Raw genomic sequence first — 14,217 nt, forward strand, 5'->3', positions numbered from 1 at the left:
TAGAATATTCTGTTTCATTTATTTGACTCCCCCTTACTCATTGTTTTTAATTATGTAGCCAGGATTTGTGCAGTACAGAATTGGATATATTGTGTCTTATCAAAGTTTGATGACAGTGTGTTTGCACAGAACCACTTAATAAGATCTAAGAAAATTTTATTAATCTTTTAAAATGTTTTGAATTTCTGCCATTAGGCTTGATTATAATGCTTGTACCATCAGCAAACTATTACAAGTAGTTGGATTATGATGGCACATTCAAAAACAACACTGATTCCAATCTCAATCCCTGTAGTAAATCTGCTTGATTATTCCTCAGTCTGACAGTGCAGTTAAATTGTTTAGACTCTGTGGGTACTTTAATGCAACACTGCGTTATTTCAGTTAGAAAACCAGTTACAAGCTAGATGTCTGCACCCAAAGTATTTGAGTTTCTCTTGGAACTGCACAACCAGATACTTTTGACATATCACAGAAAATACCACTTAGCAAATTTTACCATTTAAATTTTGTAGAATCTTATTTGTGAACTGAAAAATGGCATGGTATTTGGAAAGACATAGTTGAAATCAAAATTGAGACTAGCTATCTTATTCTGGGATAATTATGTCAAAAGAAAAATTCAGTTTTGATAATTACAAGGAGACAGAATGGTTAGCAACTACTTATTTTCAAAACACAAAATTGTAAATAGTGCCAACAGAGATATATAAAGGTAGAAAAGATATTGTAGCTTTCAGATCTGCTGAGGGATAGGTTGGGGATGCTTGGAAAGGAGAGTTAGGTTACTTAGACACCAGGTTGGGAGGGACACACCTGTTCTGAGGATAAGCAAAGACCTATATAGATTAGGAGGGTGAGGGAAGATGTTGGTGGGTGGTCTGGAAAGGGCATCAGTAGAGACAATTTCATTTCATGACTACAATTGAGAAAATCACAGTTGTGGCAAAGTAAAGTACTAAAGCATCTGAAGACTGGGTAGTAATATATGATGGCGTGGTGCTTCTGAGTTTTCTGGAAGTAGGAGCTGTGTTTGTCAGATGGTGAGAGGATGAGATTGCCTGGGAGGTTTGTTTGTGGACAAGAGCTTTGAGTATCAAAAGGGAGAGGAAGTCTTGGGAGTTGTTGGCATAAGCATTGAGGCATACAGTGTTGGAGCAGATACTGTTGCCTCAGATGCCTGTCCTCACAGCACACATACTCCTGTCATCCTGAGGTCTGAATGACCTTCCCCTCCCTTCTAACATTTCCCAACCAGCTGCTCTTTCCTTCCTAATGACAGAACTAACAGTACTGAAAACTAGGAAGTGTTTTCTGTGTTGATATGAATCTATCAGCAGTACTTGGAATTTTGCTTCCTGAAGGAAAGTTATGGCTGGCCGTACTGTCTCCTTGTAATTTTATATTGTTCGAATTCATTTATTATTTGTTTAAATAATTGAAAATTACAGTTATTTAGAGCACAAATGTCATATCTGTACAGCTAACTGCACTGTTGAAGGAGGTTCTTAAAAAGCAGGGAAAACTTGATTTATTGTCATGTTTTATTTTGCACAGAAAATTCTATAGTATTCTAGTCATTATTCTTCTTTGTCTATGGAGGATTTGATGATTTTATTGTCATCTAAATATTTTAATTCTAATAATAAATAATTTGTTTCTTATTGCTTAGATGGCAGTGAAAAAGGATGTAACACATTACATGGAACAAGGACACTGGTTTTTGTCACTTTACAATGACGATGGAGATGCACGTGAAGTGTCATTCATTGCAGTTATTGCAGAAGAAATGACACAGAATTGCCCCAGTGGCTGTAGTGGCAAAGGAGAGTGTCTGTTAGGACATTGCCAATGCAATCCTGGATTTGGTGGAGATGACTGCAGTGAAAGTGAGTTTATACTTTTTAATGTTAATCTATCCTTGATTTTCCATTGTTTTATTAGTGTTAAGTCTATAATAAAAGTAATTATGGCAAATCCATACTAATTTCACATGTAATTCAACAGTGATTCAAGAGTTTGCTACATTAGGATCTGTTCATCTTTTTTGTTTTGTTTACGTCTCAGATTGTTATACAGGATGTATACACCCCAGGACAACTGGAAAATCCACGAAAAACCAATAAATTTTTTCATCTGAGAAAAACCTGGGATTTTTTAGAATTCCAGGAACTTTTCACTGTTATAATTTTCAGTTAAAATTTTGATTGACAAGAAACTGATGCTCTAATGAAGACTTTTATTTTAGCCTGCTACGGCAGAATAACACCCCAGCAATAAAACATAAATGAGAAAAATTGTGCCATTTTCAACAATGAAACACAGTGTACACACAAGTGTGTACTGATAGCAAAATGTGTTAAAAGGCTTTAGGACAAAGACTGTGCAACACTTCAAAACAACTAACTACTTTCAATGAGCGTGATGTCACAACTGTTCACATCTTTAACAGGTCTTGCGAATGGTGGTTTGAGAAGTGTTACTTTCAAAGTAAATTTCCTTTTATGCAAGATGAATTATATGAATTGTGTTAAGTGTAAGAATGTGTGATGAATTTCATAAATTGTGGAGTGTGTGACTCTAATCAAAACATAACACTTTGAGGGCAGCCACTTAGAAAAATTTTGGGCCCGGAAGACAAGCCATTTTAGTTCTTTCACAGATTACAAATTGTACAATAATGATGACATAAAGCATACGTATTCTTAAAAAACAGTATTTGGTGAGTTCTTGAGCAATTTCCTATGTAACTGGCTTTTCTATGGAAAAGTTGAAGTGCATGATGGAATCTTTTTATGCCCAACACAATACACATGCTTGACTGACTTGACTAGTTGTTTGTTTACACAATTCTGATTATTGGAACAAGCAACTTAAATGTGCTTGGAGATTCTTCTAGAGTAAACACCAAATAAACGTACACTTCTTCTGTAATTCTTAGGTGGCAGTAAAGGCTATTCTTGACATTGTCAAGAATGAAGTGACTTGCAAGATTATATAGTGGAAACAACTAGTTCTGAAATACTACTGGTCCATTCGTATTGAATGCAACGTTCTTTTATGAGTACGAGTGATGTCAAGTTAAATTTCCTCAGTACAATCCACGAAATGATGTCCTAGTCCAGACCCACCTAGCTGGTAGTGTCTGGTCCCTTGTAGCACGATGTCTTGGTCAGAATAGCAGTGGTGAATGGTGGACTGGATGATGATAGCTCCAGTAGCGGCAGCTCTGGTGATGATCATCAGTTCCAGGCAAGCAATGTCACTCTTTCTGCTGCTTCAGCGAGAGCTTAAATACTCACTTCACAGAGGATTATTTCGTTTTTGCTGACTGCAGAGCAGTGCCGTTGAAGCAGGACATAGTGCCGATCTGTGCACGCCGATTCTAGCTGCGCATAATGACTGCAGTATTGGCGTGACTGCTGGCCTCCTTGCTGACTTGCTCACCCTGCTGCAATATGAGTGGAGCTGCACTCATTTGAATGATGTGGGCAGCAGACATTCTGTTGCTCATGCTGTGTGGTAGATGCACCACAGCATAACATGTATTCAGCCAAGTAACCCACGAACTGGTCGATGCACAACAGTGAAATTTATAGTTGTCTTGTCAGAAATATTCACTTGCTGTGATTTATGCTGTGCCCTTAGGATCCTGCCTAACCAACCCCTTGGAAAAAACAGCAAAATTTTTTGATAACCAGTAATATATGTAAAAGCTTAGCTTTTCTTGCAACTGTACTGTATGTATGTTAATTTAAACCATTAATGTTTTGCATTTATGTGTTTGCACTACTTAACAGTGATATTGCTATTGGCTGACTACATCACGTGTGCTATGCTCTGAATATCTGCTGTCACTGGAGTGCGAGATCATGTGACATGAGCCATGATTTGGCTGACAAAAGTGCATCGTGCAATGCAATCTCGATTTCAGTGCTTTTGGATCTACCATACTGCGTTTGATGGAATTCACATTTATGCTTTCATGTTGTGAAAGTACACAGTATACATGTTGCCACACATCAAAGATCTTGCCAAATTCATTGTTGTTGCTGGGCTCGTTTTACCATACAAATGATTGATAAGTTTAACAGCTCTGATGGGAAGTATATTGTCACTGAACATGGAAAAAAATGTACTTTTGCCTGAGGTATAGTGTATTTTCATGCAGGAAAATATGTATTTCTAATTGGGAAAGCCGGGATTTTTTTTTTCTTGTCCACCTGGACACTTTGTTATACTACTGCAGGTATATGATTGTGACGTGCACAAGGAAAAACTTTTTTTTTCTGTCATGCTCATCATTTTCTGATGAACAGTTCGCAGTGTACGAAGGGAAAGTTGGCCCCACACACATTTTACTTACATCAGTTTACCCTTCCAAGTTTTAGGGCACATATATAATTTCTTTCAAGAGTGGTAAACATTGAGTAGGCCTAATTTGCTAGTTTTTTAGTTTCAGTGTACTGCTTGAACACTAGTCATATAATACGATAAAACTCCTTGTGATCACTGATTTGTGACCAGATAACATTGCCTGTGCTTTCACCATCCATACAACTGTAATTCAACATGTTAGCTATGTAATGAAATGTCAGTAATGACAGTGTCAGGTGGACAGCAATACTCCATGCAAGTTGGCCCTTGTGTCGATGTCTGTATGGAGGAAGTTTTATATAACTGCATGTGCTGTCCCTTGCAGCTCCACAATAGACACTTGTTCCCCATCCTTGAAACATCATGAGTCTTTGCTCCATTCTAATGACCTCAATGTAGATGGGATATTAGACCCTAATCTTCATTCCTTCTATCTAGTTTCTCTGATTTACATATCCCATTTGCCGCTGACATTCCATTGTTAATTTCCCTTTTTGACCTGCCCTATTCTTTCATCATTAACTCAAGATCTATGGTTCAGTTCATTTCCTTCAACAGCACCCTGTCTTTTGCCACATAAAGGACGCCCTAGTTCTGAAAGCCAGCATTTGGTTCCCATCTGTTTGTGAATATAAATCTGTTAACACTTGTTTACTTGTAACTGGCCAAATTATGCCACTTTTCTTCATTTTATTGGAATTTTACAGCCATACAGTTCATTTCTTATACTGCATTCTCTGTCAATCATACTTTGATTGAAAATGGTCCCAAAAGATATTACATGAATACTGCAGGCTGGATTTAGTGGAAAATGAATAAATATGATCACTTAAAAAAGGTAGTGATGCTTATTTGCACCACCACCAACGTCAGTGCTCTAGGCACTCATTTTTTGTGAAACACAAGCAGCTTTCAAACGTTCGTGATACATATAGCTTATTCAAAACTGCCTGAAATATCATCTGTGACCATTGCTTGCTTATCTTAAAAATTTCAGTTTAGGGTCTTCTATTACTTGTGTAATTAATAATACTAAAGATCTGGACATCCTAGAGATAACCAGTGGATGAAAGATGTCATGTTGTCTGGACATATGAAGACTTCACACACAACTTTTAGAATCCTTTCATAATATAAATCAGTTTATTTTGGTGGTCCTATGCTTTCTCTGTCAATGAGAGGGAATATAAATTTTGCTCTCTAGTTCAGCAGGTCAGTGTTATTCAGAATTATAGCACTGCAGCTTAAAATTTAACATATATTTATGAGTACCCAACTAGCTTGATAATTTTGTTTTATGTTTGTGGGGTATGCTTTCCATCAAACACATTATTCTTATTAGTGAATATTTTCAATTTCAGGTGTTTGTCCCGTACTTTGCAGTCAACGAGGAGAATATATAAATGGAGAATGCCAGTGCAATCCAGGTTGGAAGGGAAAGGAATGTAGCTTAAGGCATGATGAATGTGAAGTACCAGACTGTAATGGACATGGTCATTGTGTCAATGGTAAATGTGCCTGTGTGCGTGGATACATGGGAAAATTCTGTGAGGAAGGTATGTCAGTTTCAATAAGTTCAGTAAAGTTGCTTTATTAAATGATATATGAAACTATCTCTTGCATCAAATAGCCATAAACATTACTCTCACATTTTCTTGGACTGCAGTCATATATATTTCATGATCCAAATAGTGTTGCCTTGCTGATTCCTTTAGTGCCCACATTAAAATGATTCCTGTGATGCTATTGTCTGTGTTTTGGAACTGCATTCCTTGTTTGAACTAACTGAATGTATTTTGCAGAAGCCACGTACAAGCGAAGAATGGTGCTCAGTAGTGTAACTCAGTTACTTCTCTCAGTTCCTAACCAACCATTTCACTACAGTCTATCTCCTAGATTGATATCACTGAACTATGTTGGCTATGTTCATAGCATGATCAAATCCTGGATGTGGAGAGAACTTCCATTATGGAAATTTGAGGAGCAAGAGGAGGGCAGGATTACCAGTACATTTTCCGAGCATCAGATTATTCAACATTGCTTTGGGTTAGATTGAAAAATTGTCTATAACATCTTTAAAAAGTGGGTACAAAACACACCTCTAATGATGGACTATTAATAGTATGAGGATATTATGTATGGTGAAACTTACTTGACATTTGAGACAAGTGGTTAGATGATACCACCATCATTCATTTCTGCTTTTTCTTCCATTTCTGTACTTAATTGTGACAACAGAAACATATTAGATATCGAATTAAGAAAGACCATGAAAACAAAGATAAGGGGAAAGTTAAAAAAAGACCTAGATTGGGAGAGAGAACTAGGTGAATGGTAAACTTTCTTCAGTGCATCAGTTTCCTCTCATTAACATTAACTTGTCCATTGCCACAGCAGGTATTGTGTACAACCAGATTCAACTTTACCTGCAATTCATGCATATCTTTTTACATACTAACTTTATATAAAAGATCCAGGGGTTGGTGCTTAGGTGTGTTACTGACTACAGCCTTTGAATAACCTCCAGTTGATTTTAATTAAATCTCCTCCCATCTTAGTGAGTACCCTTTTAACATTCTCTCAACCTTCACTAAAAAATTGTAGGACTTTGTGATTCTCCTAGATTCCTCCCATAATAGTCACGAACATTTTGTAGATGATCTACATACAAAAGAAGAAATACTCTTTTACAGAATGTCTTCTGCAAGACTGCAGCACAGAATTACATCAGCTCTAGATTCTTCCCATAATAGTCACGAACATTTTGTAGATGATCTACATACAAAAGAAGAAATACTCTTTTACAGAATGTCTTCTGCAAGACTGGAGCACAGAATTACATCAGCTCTCCTTTAACTTTCCTACATGAATGCCACAAAATTTTGCAAATATGAACCTGTTTTCCTGCGTTCTCGATATCCACCCAATTATAACTCAAGTCCCTGATGCTATACCATTTCTTTCGTGATGTTCTCTTCCATATTCAATTGTTATTTTATTGACCTAGCCCACTATTTTCTGTCTTCGCTTCTCCCACCTCCTCCACTTTGATGGCACATTTTCCCTTCCAGGAGTGTCTACATTTCATTGGTAGAAACACTATAAAATCTTATAATTTACTCCACAGACTAGCAGATTTATTGCAGTTAATGGTATCTTTTTCAGTGGACTGCCCACACCCAACCTGCTCAGGACATGGCTTTTGTGCAGAGGGTGTGTGCATTTGCAAGAAAGGCTGGAAAGGAGCTGACTGCAGTCAGATGGACAATGATGCACTTCAGTGTCTGCCAGATTGTTCTGGGCATGGCAACTTTGACCTTGAGACCCAGACATGTAGCTGTGAACCAATGTGGTCTGGCGATGATTGTTCACGAGGTGAGACTACAGTTTTTTCATTATTTCCACAACTTCTTCACATAAATTTTCATGAAACAAGCTGAAGAGGTTTATTACGTAGTACAAAGTTACATGCAAATTGTTTACATGGTTCATAAGTGTACATGAAATCATACATTTGAGGTCTATCAATGCTAACAGCAGTCATTCAGACCTCCAAAAGTATCAGTGCTAAAATATTATGAAGTGCAGATGATGTGACATAAGTGGACAGTTTGAAACAATATAGATTACTGATTTGCCAGGAAAACTATGATCATGTGTTACATGGGTATTATTTATTATTTAAATACAAGTTAGCACATTAGCACAGGATAGCAGCATATAATTTTTCCTAATTGTGCATATTACATTCGAAAAATGTCATGAAAATTAATACTTGTACACAAGACAGTTTAGCAAATGTACTTAAAGTTACTAACACTCTCTGAAGACAATGAAAACCAGAATGAATGGCAGTAATAAATCAGTAATACAGTTGTGAGTCATCCACACTCTCGTATTCCACTGATTTAAATGTGCTATCATCCATACAAGGTTAAACTAATATAAGGAATACTGGTGTGTACTGCCAGAGATAAACCAACTGGTTGAGCCAATATGAAAGCATTTTGCAAACACTGACAGAACTTATGAAAGAATTATTGGAAGCTACACAAAGATCTCAATGAAATGTTGAATTAGTTTAGAGAGCCAGTGTTTGAGGTTCAACTATACAATGATCTTACTGGCACCATATCTATCATGTAAGGTGCATATGAGCAGGGGAGATAAGGATGTGTAAAGGGGCACAATTTTATTCTCCTATACCTTCATTTGTGGATTTTAGAGGGCAGATACATCTCAAAATCTTCAAAAAATCAATATTTCATTTTTTTAAATTTCTGTAATAGTTTTGAAGTTATTAACTAAATAGTAAAGCTATGCCCTCCATCTGTCAGTCATAGCCACATACCCTGAGAGTAACACTCTATTTTCCTTGAGTCAAATTTTGTGTGTCAAAATTTCTCATATTGTTGTATACAGTTTTGAAACTATATTTCTCACACTTGTAGTCATCAGTTGGAAGCTAAATTTCTCATACTTGCAGCCACCTTGTGTGACATAAACTGTAAATATTTCCTTATGATTTTTAAACAGATCACATGTTTATATTATTCTTATTGCAAGGGTTATGAAAGGTGGAAAGATAAAAAAATGATATGGCTTATGCAGAATGGATGGAAAGACATGAACTAATGTTTTCACTTACCCATAGCGGTACCGCAGATGCTATGAAGTGGAAAGAATGAAAAGTTTTATTCTGCAATTGGAGATCGGGTGAGGTGCACAACATATTAATTATGCTGGTGATGGTGATACCAAATCCTTCGTGATTGTTTCTCAGTTAAAGCCTCATCGACTTAATAACCCTATCACTAAACCGCACTGTGTTGCCCATGTCCAAAAGAGGATGGATGCACAGTTAAGAAAAATAAAGTTAGGGTAGAAAGCTCTCTGATGGAAAACCTCTATGTGATAAAAAGTGACTGACATGCTGCCATAAGTACAATAACCTAATATTATGGGAATGAAATTAAGGAATTAAGGAAAATTCTGATTGTTTTATTAACATGACAGCAGCTATACATGGGTTAGGCTATATGATATCACAAACTGGCCGTGACCGGGGGGGGGGGGGGGGGGGGGGGGGGCGAATGGGGTGTGTGCCCCAGGCAGTTATTTCGGGGGCACCAAAAATTCATATTCTTGAAGAAGAAAAACCATGTTTCACAAAGTGCCCGCTTCCAGCGCACATTGGTCTATCGATTATTTTGAAATGTGCCCCTTTTGGTATTTGAATATTTTTTACGCATTCTAAGTTGAATTCTGAATGAATCATAAGTTGATTTTTGAGTGTGTGCATAGTGTCTGTGATGCTTCTGCCAGGGGAACCCTATCACATCAAGAAATAAAAAACTTTGCCACAGACAAAAGGGGACGGGATTATATGAACTCAGATGAATAAGCACGAACAGGTGAATACCAGTCGCTGTTTGTTTACATGGTTGGGTATGTGAATGATAAACACTGTTATAATTATTACCAAAATTTATAGAATCAGAGTACCAGAGTGGAAATAAATGTCTAACAGGAATAACAGTTAAGAAATATTACATATTATCTTCTAGGTGCAACCAAGAAAATGAAATTTTGGCAGAAAATTTTTGCCCGACCTGTACACTACTTCTCTGAATAGTGCAAAAAACACATTGTATGAACATATAATAACACCAAACAGGTGAGTAAACATGGGATAACTAAACCGGTGATTCTGGCACAGTTGGGGAAGTTAACCGGAGAATAAGTTTTGTCAATAGCAGGAGTAGTCACAGAATTAATGACGACAAAATTGTTTGTTAGAACAAGGAAGGAGGAGAAACAGGGATATCACACAAGTCATATGGACAATTCAAAATTTATACAAAAGTACTACTACTACTTTTCGATCTCATGCTTGAGAAACTGGAGTATATGACTGAAATGTGAAACTACTTCCCAACATAAAATTTTTTGCTTGTAATAGGCCTAATAGGCCTTTGATATTGGTCCCCGTGAATTATATTCTTTCATGTTATTTATGTAAATGAGGTAGATAAAAAGACCATTTGTGCCAAAACAGTCTTGCTTATTTGGCTTGTGTTACAATTGCTGCAGTATTAGATAGGCCTATTTCGTTTTATCTAGCAAACAGTGACAAAATAGACGTAATCAAATTGAGAAACCACAAGTCTTGGGTATTATTCGTATTAACAGCTTTTTCAGTATTAGACAACAACATTTCAATTTTCATGTAGCAAAATGTTTTACAAGCTTTGATGATGAGGTAATAGATTCTTTTGCAGAAAGGAAAGCATGCTGTGTAAAGCTGTAGCAAGATTAGAGTGATAAGAATGCTGGGATCTAAGGATTGAAGAAATGCATATTGTCTTGCTTGTCTCTTGTCTTTACTGGTTTTATGTTTGCTATATAGACAGTAAAGAGAGGAAATTTTCGGGAGAGTTCTTATGATCCCAGTCACAAATAATCCCACATAGTATTAGTTGTGCTTCTTTTAAAGTGGGAGTAGAATATAGCTGTCTGACTGGGAGTAAAAGAGGCACCTCAGAACATTTTAATTTTCACTGTCCTGAACATAGGTTTGATGGCTTCCATTACAAAATATACGTGTTTGAATTTTTAATTCCACAGAGTGAAATATAGTGACATGTGATAGATAGAAGAATGCTGTTTGAAGAGACACGACACTGCACTGAGACACTTAAGACTATACAACATATATGTTTCATATATCAAACTCTTCGAAATATTTGCATCACAAAATGAACATATTTTTGAAAAATCTTTTTTTTTATGTCCTATTTCAAACACTCAAGTGAGAGGGGAGGGGGGGGGGGGGGGGGGTTGCCGCTATCAAGTTTTAGTCCCGGTTCGTAAATATTGTAGATCCTAGGCTGATCACAAATGCTCTTCTGATTCCAACTTGATGCTTTATTTTTGTTCCACGGGAAATGAGTTGTGGTGCATATATCAATGTGCTATGTCTGAAGGATCTGATAATAGCTATAGGCACAAATACACTTTACCAGCTGCAGTGATGGAACCTATCAAGCCTGTGTTCAAAAATTTAGTTACCATGGAGCTCTTAAAAAGATGTGTTGGTGCCAATACACAAAATTTTAATGACTTACTGAACAGAAAAACTTACAAAGGTTGTCTCAAAGCTAGATTTTGTAGGAAAACGATTATTAAGATTGCAACTAATGATGCACTGATTACATTCAATGAAGACATGAAATGGAGACTGGATATAATTAAGTAATTGGGAACTGAACCTGGGAAGTTTTGTAAACTTGCATTGGATGAAATGGATACAGTGCAAATAAAGTCAGGAGAGAAAAGAAAGCTACAAACAACGAATGAGGCAAGAAAAAGAAGGAGAATGTTCAGATAGGAAGACAGATCACTAGTCATCATTAGAAGGGACAAGCTACTCTGCTGGAGGTTTTTGATTTACAACAGCAAAGGTATGAAAAATGCATTAGCAATGTTTAACACTCATTTCCCAGACTTCTTGATCTGTTTCCCTCATAACTCAAAAACTAAGTAAAATAAATCTTTGAAATTTTTTTCGGTATATTTGACTATGTAATATCAACAGAATCAAGCAAAATCAGGTCACTCTGCTGTTCATGATTTGAAGCATAATTCAAAATATTATTTATTTTATTATGTAATTAAAAGAGCTCTGTTTTGTAAGCATTTATTTCACCAATAAAGTAAACCAAAAACAACATTAAAAAGTTTGAAACTACTCTACATATGAGGGAAATGATATAGTATGACTGTTGAACAGTTGCCATTTTGGAAATATTTAAAAGGGAGTACACATAGTTTATTTATGGTAGATTATATATTTATTCCACATAAGAAGACAACTATCAACTTTTATTCTTATAGGTTTACTGTGGTAGGTAAAAAAAATTATTGAACATTGACAAATTTTTGCTGTTTTAAGCTGTACTGCCCCCTAACGTGAAAGAGGATAGCTGATACTGTTTCTGGCATGCGTTGTACTTTGGCTTGCGGAATATATATGTAAATGTAAAATAAATTTTTAATTTGTTACAGAACTGTGTGATCTTGACTGTGGACCTCATGGCCACTGCGTGGGAGATTCCTGTATGTGCAATGCTGGATGGTCCGGGGAATATTGCAATCTAAAGCAGTGTGATCCGAGGTATGCATTAGAAATTAATAAAAGAAACTTTCTTTCCATAAACTCTGTTTGTAACACAAAAAATAGCTCTGGTGTTACTTAATGTACTCATTCATTTTCATAATCAGCACATCATTTCTGCTTGATGAAAGTTACAATGGTGTTTATTGAAAACACAGATGGAAAAAAATCAATCAACACTCTGTATCTTATTACAAACTAATTAACTTAGTTCAAATTCTGTCATAAATTTTATGTTTTCATTGTAGTAATGTTACAGAGTCATTGTCAATTAAATTACATACTGATTCTATTATGTCAAGAGCAACATGAGGTCTCATGTCTGCTAAATTTGATGCAAAACTGATAGCACACTGAAATAATACCAGGTGTATATCATTCACAGAACTGAAGTCCTGCCTACCACAGGAAGATTTTGATATTTAGTATTTTAAACTGAGACTTAACATCATTTTGAGAATAATCAAATGAACTGTTTAAAAATTATTATTATCCATTGATAAATCAGAATGGTTTGTTGCATAAATATAACTCCTGTAAAAACGTAACCATAAGCTTTGTGCTTTCTGATAACAACAAAATTCTTTATCTATTGCCCCTTGAATCCTAGGACTTAACAGCCATCACCTTTGAGAGCCCAGTATGCATCTCATCTCATTTCTTGCTTGCAATTTAATCAGATTGCATTATTTTCCTAATGCCCAGCACAAGCACATGTTTACAATGTGGATTTGATGACAGGAATCTTTCTTCAAAGGAAATTTAGTAAGAAACTGTTGCATATGTTACTCATCTCAGCATCTTTTCTCTACATTTTAGTACTCCTTCATAAATTAAATGGGAGCGATATCATGTCACAACATCCTCTTTTCTTCTGTGATTGTTTCATCCTTTAAAATTAAATAGTTATTACCTATACTCATCAAATTATTATTATTGTTATTATTATCAACTAGGACTTTCCATTGCTGCAGAGAACATAAACACTTCTTTACGAAAATGTCTTTCTTATTACAAAGATGGATACAGACACTAATCACACTCTTTTTAAAAGAACAATATTTCCTGCCACTCCAGATGGATAATGTTCTCCTTTGTAAAATACTGTGGGACTGTGTAAGTAAGAAAACAGACTGGTTTATTGTGGCTCAGTCCTGAAGAATATCTCTGCAATTGTTGTCGGTAAATGTAAGCTAGTGTCCAGACACTCATACATCACATAGGAACCAAAATTGAGGTTATCAAAGCAAAAGCAGAACTGATGAACTCCATTTACAAAGGAAAATCCAAGAGTGCTGCTGCCCTATGTAATATTGGCATCACTACAAAAAAGAGTGCTACAGAATAGTAGTGTTAGTGGCACTGAGAAACAGCTGAAATTGTAAAAGTTTACAGGGCTCAGTGGAATTCCTGTCAGGTTCTACACAGAGTGTGCAACACAATTAAAGGGTCACTTCTTTAATCCCTCTAATTGTCTGCCAGTATGATGCAGGAGTTTGTAAATTTGGCTCAAATATGTCTACAACCTTCCTTTGTAATGGTGCAAAAGTGTGGTGCCCTGAATGGTGACGCTTCAAACAGCAAGGTGTCGACGCAGGGTACAGAGGTTCATGTGAGGTGTAAGATGTGTTATGATGTCACATTGGCACAAAACTTCACAATGA

The 14,217-nt window shown here is 36.2% G+C and overlaps 1 protein-coding gene across 1 annotated transcript in view; it reads left to right on the forward strand.

Annotated features, from left to right (window-relative positions):
• LOC126413074 (teneurin-m) overlaps nt 1-14,217 on the forward strand; it is a 118,743-nt gene that overhangs the window by 66,522 nt on the left and 38,004 nt on the right. The window contains exons 7-10 of the mRNA XM_050082971.1: nt 1,673-1,889; nt 5,739-5,933; nt 7,543-7,752; nt 12,445-12,553. Coding sequence (XP_049938928.1) covers nt 1,673-1,889; nt 5,739-5,933; nt 7,543-7,752; nt 12,445-12,553 — 731 coding nt within the window. The remainder of the gene's footprint in view (nt 1-1,672; nt 1,890-5,738; nt 5,934-7,542; nt 7,753-12,444; nt 12,554-14,217) is intronic.

The sequence above is a fragment of the Schistocerca serialis genome, chromosome 7 (genome assembly GCF_023864345.2).
Source record: "Schistocerca serialis cubense isolate TAMUIC-IGC-003099 chromosome 7, iqSchSeri2.2, whole genome shotgun sequence".
NCBI lineage: Eukaryota > Metazoa > Arthropoda > Insecta > Orthoptera > Acrididae > Schistocerca > Schistocerca serialis.